The sequence below is a fragment of the Balaenoptera acutorostrata genome, chromosome 6, assembly GCF_949987535.1.
Source record: "Balaenoptera acutorostrata chromosome 6, mBalAcu1.1, whole genome shotgun sequence".
NCBI classification, from domain to species: Eukaryota; Metazoa; Chordata; class Mammalia; order Artiodactyla; family Balaenopteridae; genus Balaenoptera; species Balaenoptera acutorostrata.
Window position 1 is genome coordinate 123,414,658 of NC_080069.1, and position 13,331 is coordinate 123,427,988.

Here is a 13,331-nt window from a genome sequence, read left to right on the forward strand (position 1 = left end):
TTTTTTGAGAGGCCCGGGCAAATGGCAACTCAGAGCAAATCTGTGCTGTTTCAAAAGCTTCCTGAATCCAGCCCCTCGGCGGCAGTGTGATTGAAGTGTCAGATTTATAAGGCGCTGGTTCCGTGGTCGGCAGAGTGCCCCCCGCTCTCCTTCCGCTCAGATATTATCCTGGCAGGAGCTGCACTGGGCAGCCCTTTGGGCTCAGAACAGTAATGGGATCAGGTCCTCCGTCTCCGTGAGCTCTGTGACTTGCTGCACCCTCCCTGGCCCTTTTGTGAGCTGGACAGTCCCATGCTTGGGCCTTGCACATGGGGACGCTGAGGGTTCAAGGATTTGCCCGAAGGCCGGAAGCCGCCGCCAGGTGCTGGGTGTGTAAGTGACATGCCACCAAACCAGCCGTGCAGGAAAAGTCAGGCTACCGGGCCAGGCATCCCCCCATCCTGGTTGTGGCCTCCATGTGGCTGCTGGCCCGGTACACAGTGGTGAGGGACACACGTGCCCAGAGACCAGCTGTCCCCATGTCAGCGCTGTGTGTGCTCGGGCCAGGCAGGAAACCCCTGTTTCTGCATCATCCCCTGGACATCTTTTACAGCGGTCCCCATCACCGCGTGGGGTGAGAAGCGTCTGATGAAGCAACGTACATGAAGAGCTTTGCCCGTGGACACTCCATAAACAGCACTGTCACGTCCGTGGGGTTTGGGGGCCCATGGTCCCTTTCCTGGCCCGTGGGACACAACCCTCGACTTCCACAGTCAAATGTCCACAGCCGGATGACAAAGCCCTTCCAGCCCCACCAGCCGGCCTTTCTCTCCTGTTCCCGCCCTCCCAAATCTGCTCCAGCTTCCACTTGCCTGGCAGGCCCATCCGAGAGAGCAAACTCTGCTCAAGATTCCAGCCTGGTCCGTCCCTCCCATCAGGGTCCTTCCTCCCCGGCATGTGCCCACCCAGGGCCTGGTAGCCGAAAAGCTGTCTTGGGCTTCTGGCTAAGTCCTTCTAAGACTCGAGGCCTGGGGGGCAGAGCCTGTGTCTGTCTTCAGATCCCAGTACTTGACTGAGGCCCACCAGACCAGAGGGCGATCAGAATACTCGCCCGACGCCCGGCTGTTCCCCTCTCGACGCCTCCCGCCCAGTGCGTCCACCGCCAACTCACGAGCCATACGGCTGACTCACCATTCTTCTTCGTGTACCCACACCAGAGCTTCCTAAGACAGACAAAGCCAGGCCCCTGACTCCACTTATAGACAAGGAAATCGAGGACAAAGGGAGGCCAAGAGGCTTGCCCAAGTCACTGCAGTGATTGAATGGTGACCCCCAAAAGAGACGTCCACGTCCCCACCCTGGACCTGGGAATGGGACCTTGGAAATAGGGTCTCTGCAGTTGTGATTAAGGCAAAGGATCTCAGGATGAGACCATCCTGGCTTAGGGTGGGGCTCATCCCAACGGCAAGTGTCCTGATGGAGACAAGGAGACACAGACACAGAGGAGACTGAGCCAGAGGTCGGGATGACACAGCCAGGAGCGCCTGGGGCCTCCAGGAGCCGGAAGAGGCAGGAAGGACCCTCCCCTGTGGCCTCCAGAGGGAGCGTGGCCCTGCCCACACCTTGCTTTTGGACTTCGGGCCTCCAGAACTGGGAGAGAGCACACTTCTGTGGTTTTAAGCCCCCAGGTTTGTAGTCATTGGTTACAGAGGCCCAAGGGCACTCCTATAGTCACTTAGGAGAAGAGCTGTGGCCTGGGAACCACATGTCCACTTTCTCCCACCCCCAACGACGACACCCCTTCCTTTTAAAGATTTCCAGGGACTTCCCTGGTGGTGCAGTGGTTAAGAATCTGCCTGTCAATGCAGGGGACACGGGTTCGAGCCCTGGTCCGGGCAGATCCCACATGCCACGGAGCAACTAAGCCCATGTGCCACAACTACTGAGCCTGTGCTCTAGAGCCCGTGAGCCACAACTACTGAGCCCATGTGCCACAACTACTGAAGCCCACGCGCCTAGAGCCTGTGCTCCGCAACAAGAGAAGCCACCGCAGTGAGAAGCCCACGCACCGCAATGAAGAGTAGCCCCCGCTCGCCACAACAAGAGAAAGCCCGTGCGCAGTACCGAAGACCCAACGCAGCCAAAAATCAATCAATCAATAAACTTATTTAAAAAAAAAAAAGATTTCCAGAGTCCTCCTGAGGACTCTCCTCAGGACACCCCATTTCTTGGGGTCCGAGGCCAGTGGCCTGGGCCCAGGGCCGGCTAGTAATGGTGACGGTAGGAAGTGTCCCCCAGTAAGTGGTGGCTGGACCTTGACCTCAGTCGTCTGACCCTGGCCCACGTCTGAGCTGTGACTTGTCCCCCAGGTCCGGGCCATGAGGCTGTCCTTCGTTGGGGAGCTGGGCTGGGAGCTGCACATCCCGAGGCCGTCCTGCCTGCCCGTGTACCAGGCTGTGATGGCAGCAGGGGCCAAGCACGGCCTCGTCAATGCCGGGTACCGGGCCATCGACTCCCTGAGCATCGAGAAAGGTGTGTGCAGGGTCTGGACACCACGGTGGGCTGCCTGAGCCACGTTCACTGGAGGCAGAGAGGCTGTTACCCCCACCTCTGGCCCCGTGCTCCTTCCAGCCCCACTGTGCTCCCCCTTCCCCAACCTCTGCCGTCTCCCCAAACTCCCCACAAGCCGGGTCCTCCATGCAGGCCCGGGGACGGTGCTGGCATCTCTGACACCAGCACTCTTGGGGGAGGGGTGCTCTCCCAGGTAGGGTCGGGCGGGGGCCAGAGCTGGATTTGGATGTAGCGCCAAGTTTCCCGGAGAGAGCTGGAGAACATCGGAGCGGGAAGGGGCCCTCAGTGCTGCCCCTTCACAGCCCCCTCCCCAGGGCCCCCAGCCTGACGGCACAGGTGCTGCAGTGCTGAGGGGGGCTCGTCCAGGGGACCTCCTACGATCGAGGATGCCCTCCGCCCCAGGAAGCCCAGGTCACGGAGTTTCTAGGGTGGGCATGTGGGCTGGGGCAGGCGCCCACGTGCGTCTTGCGAAGGGCGTGTGTCTGCCTCTGCTGGCGCTGACCCCGTCGTCTCCCCACCCAGGCTACCGGCACTGGCACGCCGACCTGCGGCCTGACGACAGCCCCCTGGAAGCGGGTTTGGCCTTCACCTGCAAGCTCAAGTCCGCCATCCCCTTCCTGGGGCGCGAGGCCCTGGAGAAGCAGCAGCCCAAGGGCCTCTGCCGGCGCCTGGTGGGCTTCACCGTGGACGAGTGAGTACCCCTGGGGCCAGGGCTGCCGGAAGTGACTGCCGCAGACAAGCAGGCTTCTGGGTTCCTCCTCCCGAGCCGCCTGGTGTGACGCTCCCCACGGGCCAGGCACCCTCTCCCAGAACTCCCACCGCAGCCCCGTTACAGGTGAGGAGGCTGGGTCCATGCCGGGCCTGACTCCGAAGCCAACGCTGCAAACTCAGATCCCGCCAGGGCCGGGCAGGGTGCAAACCAGGCCCGGGACCGGTGCTGGTCAGCAGGGAGTAAAGAGGGCAGCGCTCATCAGACGCAGTTTTATTTTATTTTATTTTATTTTGGCCACGCCATGCGGCTGGCAGTGCCTTAGTTCCCCAACCGGGGATTGAACCCACGCTCTCAGCAGTGAACACGCAGAGTCCTTACCACCGGACCACCAGGGAATTCCCTCAAACACAGCTTTTAAGAGTGAAAGGCCTTGCCAACCCAAGCCAGCTCTGTGGGAGGCTCCAGACCGAGGGCCTCGAGCTGGCTGCCCGTCACCGTGCTGCCACGTCCCACTGTGTCCTCATTAGAGCCTCCCCACAGCCTGGGAGGGGGGACCGTGGAGGGAAGGGCCAGGCTGGGGCCACCAGCCCCACTTACAGATGGAGACCATAGGGGCCAAGGGGCAGAGTGGCTCTCGCCCGGGCACGTGGCAGAGGTGGAAGGAGAGCCCTGTGGAGGGGCCTGATCCCTTCTCCCCCACCTCCCCCGGGGCGGCTTTTGGGTGTGTCGCCCTTACGTGCTCAGAGCTGAGCCCACATTGTCCCTGGGTCCCGGGTGCTGGCACTGGAGGACATAGATGGCGTGACACGGAGTCTGAGTAGCAACCGTCTCCAGGGCGGCGGGCGTCTCTGGGCTTCGTTGATTTGGAGCTGACAGCCAGCCGTCAAGGGTGCCACTTCTCCCAGATTTGGAACCTTCAGAGCAGGAGTTGAGAGTGCCCAGGGGAAGGGGGCGGAGAGAGAGCGGAGCTGGGGGTTGTCTTCGTCCTACGGCTTCTCCCTGGGTTCCCATCAGGCCGCCTCTCCGCCTGATTCCTTGTCCATCTCCCGGGGAGCAGCTCAGCTCTGGTTTGGGGTGCAGACAGAGCAGGGGTCCGCCGAGGCCTTCTGCCGCCTGGCCCTCCAGGAAGCGCCCGCAACTTCAGACAGCACCGGCCACGGCCCGGCTCGCCCCGCTCGGGGGTTCCCTGCCAGGCGGCAGAATCCAGCGCCGTGGCCTGGCCGGTCCCAGGCCAGAGGAGAGACCCGGCCCGGGCGCCGGCTCGGGAGTCACGGAGAACTCCCGCGGCTTTTGCTCTGGGGCCCTGGGCGAGGCAGGTGGCCTCTCTGAGGCCATGGACGTGGCGCCCCAGTAGGACTGGGTGAGACCAAAGGAGACAAGCACGTGCTTACAAAGCCTCCTTCCGTCCCACCCTCACCCGCTGGACCCGTGGGGCGCAGACCTTTTCCTCCTGGTCTCTGAACTGGGCGGCACCCCGGACCCTGTCCAGGCTCCTTTCCTCAGTGTAGGGTTCACCCAGTTCCAGTTACCGTAACCAGGCCCAGCTGTGCCCCTCTCGCTGCCGGGCATGGTCCTCAGCACCCGCCCCGGGGACCCACGGGGCCACGCGGCGCTCGCTGCCTCCCCGGGGCCCCGCACAGTCCTCGCAGGCGCGATGCACAGGAGGGTCACGTCTGCCAAGATCTGCACCAGACGATCTGGTGCTGGCGTTTCTGTGACTGTAGTTTAATCTTCTCTTCGTTTTCTATTTTGAATTTTCAAAACGTTTACAGCGAGCATCGTACCTTATGTGTGATACAAAAAAGCACTTTTAATAATTGATGCAGCACACTGTAGACAAAGGAGACCCATCCGAGTAAAATAAGTCGTATGACGGTTTTAAACTGATCAGAAGTCAAATGGAAAAGAAATCTCAAGTTGGGCCTCTTCCAAATCTGTGGGGCCTGTCCCTAGAGACACGGAAGTCAGATCCTGGTTCTGGTGTTTTCTGTTCATTCACTTATTTGCTCGGAGCCTGTGCCGTGGCATCCCCGGGGGCCAGGCGCTGGGCACGGGGGCTCACAGCAGACCAGCCCTGCGGCGTGGAGCCCGTGGTCTGGTGGGCGCGGCCCCTCTCTCCTCGACCAGGCAAAGCGCACGAGTTTCCCCTCCGGGGGCTCTGGGGTCGCAGCCGTCTATTGCTTCTTCCAGGAAAGTGCCCATGTTCGGCCTGGAGGCCATCTGGAGAAACGGCCAGGTGGTGGGCCACGTCCGGAGGGCCGACTTTGGGTTCACCATTGACAAGACCCTGGCCTACGGCTACATCCGGGACCCCAGCGGCGGGCCGGTGAGTCCCACTCCCCAGCACTGCCACCGGGAGCCCCGGGTCCTCTCAGGCTCCGCACCAGCACCCCTGCCCCCCACCCCGAGTGTGCTGGGCGTGCGGGGACCAGAGCACAGTGAGGTGACTGACTGATGGGGCTGTGTCCCTGGGCAGAGCCGGAGCTCTTTCCATATTTTCTCTCCGGAAGAATCTGATTTTGGAAGCGCCAAGCTTCTCCTGGTCAGGAAGAGGCTCTGGGCAGGGCTAACCCCCTCTGCTCCCTGGAGCTGGAGACCCCGTGTGCGTGCAAACAGTTGTGTGCACACACATCCGTGTACACACGCGTATACCCGCATGTGCGCACACGTACTGGCACACGTGCACACAGACACACACGCGCGCAGGCACATGTGGGAAACTTGGCAATGAGACGGAAGGGGCAGCTTGTTCTGGGTGGAGAAAATCTAAACATTTTGCCCAAACAATCATTTGTAAACCCAAATAATCCCCCACCGAGCACGGATGCCGCCGTCCGTACTGGCAGGGGAGTGAGGGCAGAGCGAGGGCCCTTAGAGGGCCTCCAGGGGTCTGAGTGCTGGGAGGGGTGTGACGCTCATGCCGGGCTGGCTGGGTGGTGTGACGCGAGTGGTGGGGGGAGCTCATTGTCCTCGGTGGCACCTTTACGGCTTCACCTGCTTGCTTCCCTGGCGTCGTGCACCAGCCCGCTGACGGTGGAGAAAGAGGCCCCGAGAGGCTCTGACGTGGGGGCAGGGATGCCCAGCCAGCTGGGCCTTGCGGCCTCCCCTGCCCCGACAGTCTCTGGGCTGCAGCCCCCCACCTCCCCCCACTGAGGCTCCAGGTTGGGGGAGGCACTTGGAAGCAGCAGCATGGAGGGGGCAGGAGGAGTGAGTCAGACCAGCCCTGGCAGAGGTGCAGGGGCGGGCCAGGCCTGATGGCAGACCCAAGGGGGAAGGGGCCAGGCTGCGGCGCTGTCTGAGAAGGCTGCATCCGCAGTGGGCTGGGAGGCTCAGGACACAGGCTCGGCCTCAGTAGCTTTGGCGCTCTGCCCTGGACTGGCCTGGCGACCTTGGACAAGGGCGTCTCTCTGAGCCTCGGTTTCCTCATTTGTAAAATGGGGATAGATTATTCCCACCCACCTCACAGGGCTGCAGATCTCTGCTCTGAGTGGAACCTTAATAAGCACAGTTGTGATGAAGGGGTTGCCATGGCTGGTGATGACGATTTGCGGTGACAAAGGACTCTCTGACACCCCAGATGTGGAGCCCTGGGTCCCAGCTGAAGCTCTGTGTCCATTTGCCCCACGCAAGGGTAGGGGTGGGTGCAGGCCTAGTCACCTCTTCTTTCAAAGAACAATAATTCTTGCTTCTTCTGTTTGGTCAGGTTGGGTTTCTAATTAATGTGACCGAGGAAGGAACACTTATACACTACCCAGACAGGTGGCCCAGGGTACCCGGGTTTGACCCGTGCAGGGCCAGGGCCGGCTCAGGCTGGCTTGTAAGAGCCGACTGTGTGCACCTCTTCCCAACCCCGCCATCAGGGATGTCCAGTGTGTTTCTACCATGGAAATGGGCAAATGCCACAATCAGGCCTCCCCCACCCCCCAACCCCTTCCCCTCCCTTGAGAGCTGGTTGTTAAACATTTACCAGCACAGCAGCGGGATAACCAAGACTCCTTCGTAAAATAGGAAAACTGCCCTTGAAAGGAAAGGCTCTGGATGTGGGGGCAGAATTGTTGGCCTCCGGGGGGTTTATTAGTAAGGACTACGCCCTAGCTCTGGGCAAGCCAGTCCTTCAGACGTCTGAAGGCACCAGTGGTCTCTGCCACCTGCCTCTGGGCCCAGTGGGGGCAGCGTGGAGCTTTGAGCCCGGCCAGTGCCCACCACGGCTCAGAAGCCTGGTCTAGAAGCCGCTTCGTTCCAACACTGCGGTCACGTAAAAGGCCTCGTCTGTTTGGGGTATTTTTTCCGTCCAACCCTGAGCTGCCGAGAGAGGTCATTTAACAACCCGAGCAGAACCCCTCCATGAGGCCCGGCCCTGGGTGTATTCTCTGCACCAGGAGAACAGGGTCCCGCGCTGGGCCAGCCCACTCCGCCTTTGCCCGCCACTGCCCTGCGTGTCCAGGCCATGCTCCGGTTCCCAGGGACCTGCAGTTCCAGGGTGGAGGGGTGCTGCCCCGCGGGAGAAATCTCACTGACTGCCAGACCTCGGCTCTGCTGGATCCCAGGTGCTCAAGTCCAACTCGGGGGCACAGGGACCCGGAATCTACCTGCTCAGGGCAGTTCCTCGGCTCAGGGAAGACCCTCCACACAGCGATGGGTTTGCCCGCAGGAGGGATGTGAGGCCGAGACGGCTGGCCCCGTCCCAAGAGGCAGGTAGCGTGAGCCCAGCACCCACTGGGTAACGAGTGACCAAGGCCCCTCCTCTTCTGCTACTAGGTCTCGCTGGACTTCGTGAAGAGTGGAGAGTACGCCCTGGAGAGGATGGGGGTGACCTACCCGGCCCAGGCTTACCTCAAGTCTCCCTTCGATCCCGACAACAAGAGGATGAAGGGGATCTACTGAGGGGCCAAGGGCAGGGCCTCAGCCGATCCGGAGGCCAGCGACCTGCCGTCCCGTCCCACACCGTCCACTCCCAGGGGCCCCTGCCACCCTGGGCCCCAGGACGCTGACCCTGGCCAGAATTTGGGCTCCCCCTGCCCTCAGTCGAGGCCTGCGAACCATCCCCCCCAAACAGATGCAAACTGAGAGGGTGGAAAGAGGACCCAGAAGGCCCGTTCTGTGGTCACTGACCAAAGGGTGGTCTCGAGTCCACCCACACCCTAAAAAAGCCACCCGTAACCCTTAGGCTCAGGGACCATGCCTGTAGCCCTTGAGAGCTTCTGAGAAGGCACTTAGGCAACACTCGATAAGGCCTGTGTCAAAGCAGGGAGGCAGAGAGCTTTACCCTGTGTTCCCATCCCTGACTGGCAGGCCGCCCAGAGCAGCCTTGGAGAGTTGTAAGGTGTGTCTGGAACTGGGGACAGTGTGGGGATTGATTAGTACTGTCTGCCTCAGGCACAGTAGGGAAGGCATAGAGCGTGCGTGCCAGACTGGCACGGTCCCTGAGGTCAAGGTTAGCAGAATGGTCTGTTTCCCAGATCCCAGGAAGGGTGGGGGGTGGATCCAGAAAGCAAGCTCTTCCTGCCTTGACCTCTCAGTTCTTCACACAGGAAAACCTCCTGAGAGTTCCCAGCCCTGAAATCAGTGCCAGAAGCAGGGGTGGGAGAATATCAGAGCAGCACCCTCCCTCACCTGTGCAGAAGCTCCCTCTCCTGCCTTGGTTTCCCCGAGAGCCCCTCGCTCTCTAGGTCTGGAGAGGAAGGCAGGCTGCTGGGTGAGAACCTGGCAGAATCCTCCTGCCTGGGTGGCCTCTGTCCTTACTCTTTGATTAGGACTGAGCTCTGAGTCTCCCACTCTTCCGGCCCCCTGGGGATGGGCCTCACACAGGCCCTTGAAAGGGGGTGAGTCCCCCGCTCCCTTCGTGGGGCTTCCAGAACTGTCCTCCGTGCCTCAGGAGGAGCCCTGCCTCCCTGCCGGGATGGGGGCCAGCCCAGGGCCCGGGCAGCTCCCACAAAGCTGCACCACGCGGCTGTGCCCCAGCGAGCCCGGCCCCGTGGGGAGCAGGGGTGGCAGACGCTCAGGGGACACGGAGGACAAGGCTGCCGCCGACACAGGCAGGAAGCCACGCGGTGACTGAGGAGTGGGCAGTCCCTGCAGGGCCCAGGCTGCTCTCGGAGGCGCACACACCACACAGCCCCACTGCGGACGGGGCCGGAACAGGTCAGGCCAATAAAGTCAAGGCCGTGGGAAGACGTTTGGGTTGCGGATGACCTTTGTAGAGATCATTTGGCCCCCTCGCCAGACCGCAAGCTGGGGGGCGGGGACCTCTGTCTTTCCCAAGCCTCTGGCAAAGGAACGCCTGCAGCCCCCACCCTCCCCCCGCTCACAGACGGGCCTGGGGAACCCCGAGTGGACCCCGTAGGGCCAGAGGAGGAGAGGAGGGTAGCTGGCTTCCCAGATGGCCTGGGCTGCTTCCCCGGGCCCTGTGGTTTGGCCATGGACCTCTGGACGGGGCGTGTGCACGTGTTCATTCCACAGCCGTCCCTGGGGGGGAGGCTTGGGACGAGGGAGGTCAGGCCCAGGTTCCAGCCCGACTCCTTCCTCAGGGGCTGAACCCAGAAACACAAACGTTCACTCTCGCCCTCCCTGTTTGTGTTTGTTCCTCTGCTGGGGAGAAATAGCTCTGGCCCCTCTGGAAAGGGCACTGGGTCACCGACATGAGAGAGGCTGTCATGGGCCGCCCCCCAGCTCACCTGCGTGATCCCGCAGCTCGGGAAGGTCTAGGCCACGGCCTGGCCCTCAGCAGGCTGCCTGGTCGCTTAGGGCTAGAACACACCACCCTCCCCTCCGAGCCAGTGACCTCAGCCCGTCCTTCCTAATCCCATTCCGGACACACCCTGTTGCATCTACTTTGGAAGGCTTTTCTGGACAGAACGAGCACTGTGGTCCTCCCTGTGGCTCTGAGTACTGAGCTTGGCTGCATATCAAGACACAGGAGAAGGGTGCCCCCCCCCCCCAGCCCCCGTGCCCTCAGACTCAACCTGCGTGCGTCTCCAGCCGTCCCGGGCGCTCTGAGCCTCCTGCAGGCGCCCAGGACGGTGAAGGCCCCGACCCTCTCGCTAGCTCCTGTCTGTCAGCCTGGCAGGTGGTTAGGGACCACAGGGGGCCCAGACCCCTGCACCCAGCAAGGGCATTTGCATCAGAGCCGCTGGCACTCCGCCTCTGCTCTCTGCGTGGCTGGCGGGAGCGAGGTGCCCCTCTCCTCAGTGAGGACCAAGGGCCCTGGCAGTGGAGTCCCCTGGCAACTCGCAGCCCGCTCGATTCCCAGGCACCTCATATACACGGAGCTGGCATGGGGCCCACCTCCCTCCTGAACAGCTGGTAAGAGGGGCAACAAAAGCATTCGGCAAAGGAGAGGAGCTGGGGATAGATTTGAGTGATTGTGGACGACAAGCCCGTCACGTGCTGAGGTCCTGGGGTGAGCCTGGCCTGCCACGTGGCCTGGGGAGTGTTTACCTATCTGGGCTTCAGCCACCTCACCTGCAAGGGGGCAGTGGGGGCACAGCCCCTGGGCTCCCTCGCTCTGCCTCCACTTGAGGACGCCCTAGCGGAGCTTCTGCCTGCCGGGGACCCTCCCTGCCCGACAGAAGCACCATCTGGCCTGGATGGGCCGAGCGCCCAGCTCATCCCCACCCCGTGGGACAAAGTGCTTCCCTTGGGTGGCCAGAACGACCTGCCCAGGTCACTGCTGGAGAGGAAGGCACTGAGCCATCTGGCTCAGGGTCACGCAGAGTGAGCTTGAAGAGGGTCCACCAGGCGGAGTCCCTGGGACCCTGGCAAGACCCTCACTCCTCCCAGGGTCCTTGCCCCACTACACGAGCGGGAGACAGTGGGGCAGCCAGTGGGCCGTGGGGAGGTGTGGACGCTGTGGCTGGGAGGGGCCTCGCCGAGCATGGCCACGGGGCTGGGTGCAGTCGCCAGGGGTGCCAGGCGGCCTTTCAGGCGGCCTGCCGATGTTCCTCCAGGGGCTCAGGGGCCCGTGGCAGTGCTGGAAGGCCTCAGAACACCCCCCGCATGAGCCGGTTCTGGTTCTGCCTTCGTTCCCTCTCAGCTTTATTCTTCGGTCTCCCCAGTTTAAAGGCTCATCGCCCGAGGCCACCGCTGCAAACACGCTAACCCCCGAAACGCTGGACCTAGGGGTCTGTGAGCCAGGCCGGGTCTGGGGGTGACTTCCCCTCGGCTGCCCACACGGGGCTCCGCCTGGGCCACTCCTCCCCTCCCCCGTGAGCTCTCCAGGCATCTCCTAGCAACTGCCTCCGTGGGCCCTAAATAACTCTCCTCTCGCCTCCCCCCTCCTGCCCTCCCCCTCCCCCTCCTCTCACCTCCAGAGGAGGGAGGGACAGGATGCAAGCCCAGGGCAAAGCTTTGGTTTCTGACCGGGGAGGGGACAGAGGGCGAGGGTCCCCACACAGAGGCAAAGGCCTCCTGGGCCATGATGTCAACACAGGGGGAGGGCTTCCTGGGATCTAGTCTAGAATCTTCTGCTGAAGGCTCCCCAAGTCCTTATTAGGAATCTGCCACAAACACAGAAGTTTCTGGCCGAGGATTCATGGGACACAGTGGGCTGCCTTCCATCCAAGAACCTCTTGAAAATGCAGGGAAATGTGGAGTGTATGCTTGAGGGTGGGTGAGGGTGGGGGGGCTAGACAGACGGGAGAAAATAGAGCCGTGCGTGTCCCCGGGAGACCCTGCGTGGTTTTCAGGGCATTTTGGAAGGGTCAGAGAGGGACGCAACGGGGGTTCTTTGCAATAATGAGAAGCTTTGTTTTTCGCTGCAATGGAGCAGAGAACAGTAGGAGCCCCCAGGAGCCCCTGGGCTCTTTCTCCATCTGCACCACAGGATGGGTGGCCGGGGGCCGGGGGCTGAGAGAGCCTTTGACGGTTGGGGGAATCGAAGCATCTCCGTCCTGAGCCTGTCCCCACTGGGCTTTTGGAGGCCTGTCCGTGGTCATAATGGAGGAAGCTGCTGATGCTTTGCACTGGGGCTAAGGGGCTGGACCTTCCGAAGCAGGAGGGACCATCCTTAGCCTGGGAGACTGGTCCTGCCCAAAACGCCTCCGTGGACAATTCCTGCACCCCTGCGGTGGTCCAGCTGCTCTGTCCAGAGCCGGGCCACTGGGCCCGTCAAGAGGGAGGCTGGGATGTGAGGATGCACGTGGCTCCCATCCCAGGCAGCTCAGCTAAGCTGGTGCTGTCTGGGACCCGGCCGTGGTGCAGCGCAGCCCAGTGGAACTTTCCACGTTGGTGGAAATGCTCTATACCCGGGCTGCGCATACAGTAGCCATGGCCACACGTGGCTATTGAGTGTTTGAAATGTGGCCGGTGTGACTGAGAACCCAAATGTTTTATCTTATATCATTTTAATTCATTTAAAATTAAGCTTAAACAGCCACATGAGCCTAACGGCCACCGGGCAATATAGCCCTGGAGCGTCCTGGGACCGGCTCAGGCAGGCACACCTGCTCCCGTTGGAGCCTGCAGCCTGGGAACGGCCCCCACCACCCATCCCCAGGCCCTCTCAGCACTGAGCATGCGTGGGCACACCTCAGCCTGGGACTCTGGGCATGTCACCAGCGCAGCTCTTGCCCCCAGGAGGCTGGGAAACTTCTCCATGGGCAGACGGGAAGATGGAGGCCCAGAGAAGGGAAGTAAATTGGCCAGGGCCACACAGCAGAGGGAGGAATGGGAACCCAGGCTGCTGGACCCTCACCGCCCTCCTTCCACTGCCCCAATCCTTCAGAAGATGGGCGATCCTGGGCAGCGCCCAGAGGGACCTGGCCAAGGTAGAGCCTCACCCTGACCGGCTATTTTCAGGTAGTAAACATTTCCCCCAGCTGTCCTTGCTTAGTCCCCACGAGGCCCAGGGACAGTGCCTGGGTCCTAAGCAAGGAAATGGAGGTTGCGAGCCCAGGCTTTGCAGTCACACGGGCCCGGGGTCACTTGCTGGCCCTGTGCTCACTCTGGGTGACCTCAGCACCTAGCTTTAGATCTCTGAGTTTCCCCATCTGTCCGTGGGAGCAGAAACAGTCCGTTGTGGGTTCGTGGGAGGGTTAGCACAGAACCAGGGTACGTACTCTTATCAGTGACA

The 13,331-nt window shown here is 61.9% G+C and overlaps 1 protein-coding gene across 7 annotated transcripts in view; it reads left to right on the top strand.

The window, feature by feature from the left end:
- Window positions 1-9,435, top strand: part of SARDH (sarcosine dehydrogenase) — a 65,138-nt gene extending 55,703 nt beyond the window's left edge. For all 7 annotated transcript variants that reach the window (XM_057547688.1, XM_007194414.2, XM_057547689.1 and 4 more), the window contains 4 exons: window positions 2,349-2,511; window positions 3,073-3,241; window positions 5,453-5,588; window positions 8,021-9,435. In XM_057547688.1, coding sequence (XP_057403671.1) covers window positions 2,349-2,511; window positions 3,073-3,241; window positions 5,453-5,588; window positions 8,021-8,146 — 594 coding nt within the window. In that variant the 3' untranslated portion in view covers window positions 8,147-9,435. The remainder of the gene's footprint in view (window positions 1-2,348; window positions 2,512-3,072; window positions 3,242-5,452; window positions 5,589-8,020) is intronic.
- The last annotated feature ends 3,896 nt before the right edge of the window (window positions 9,436-13,331 follow it).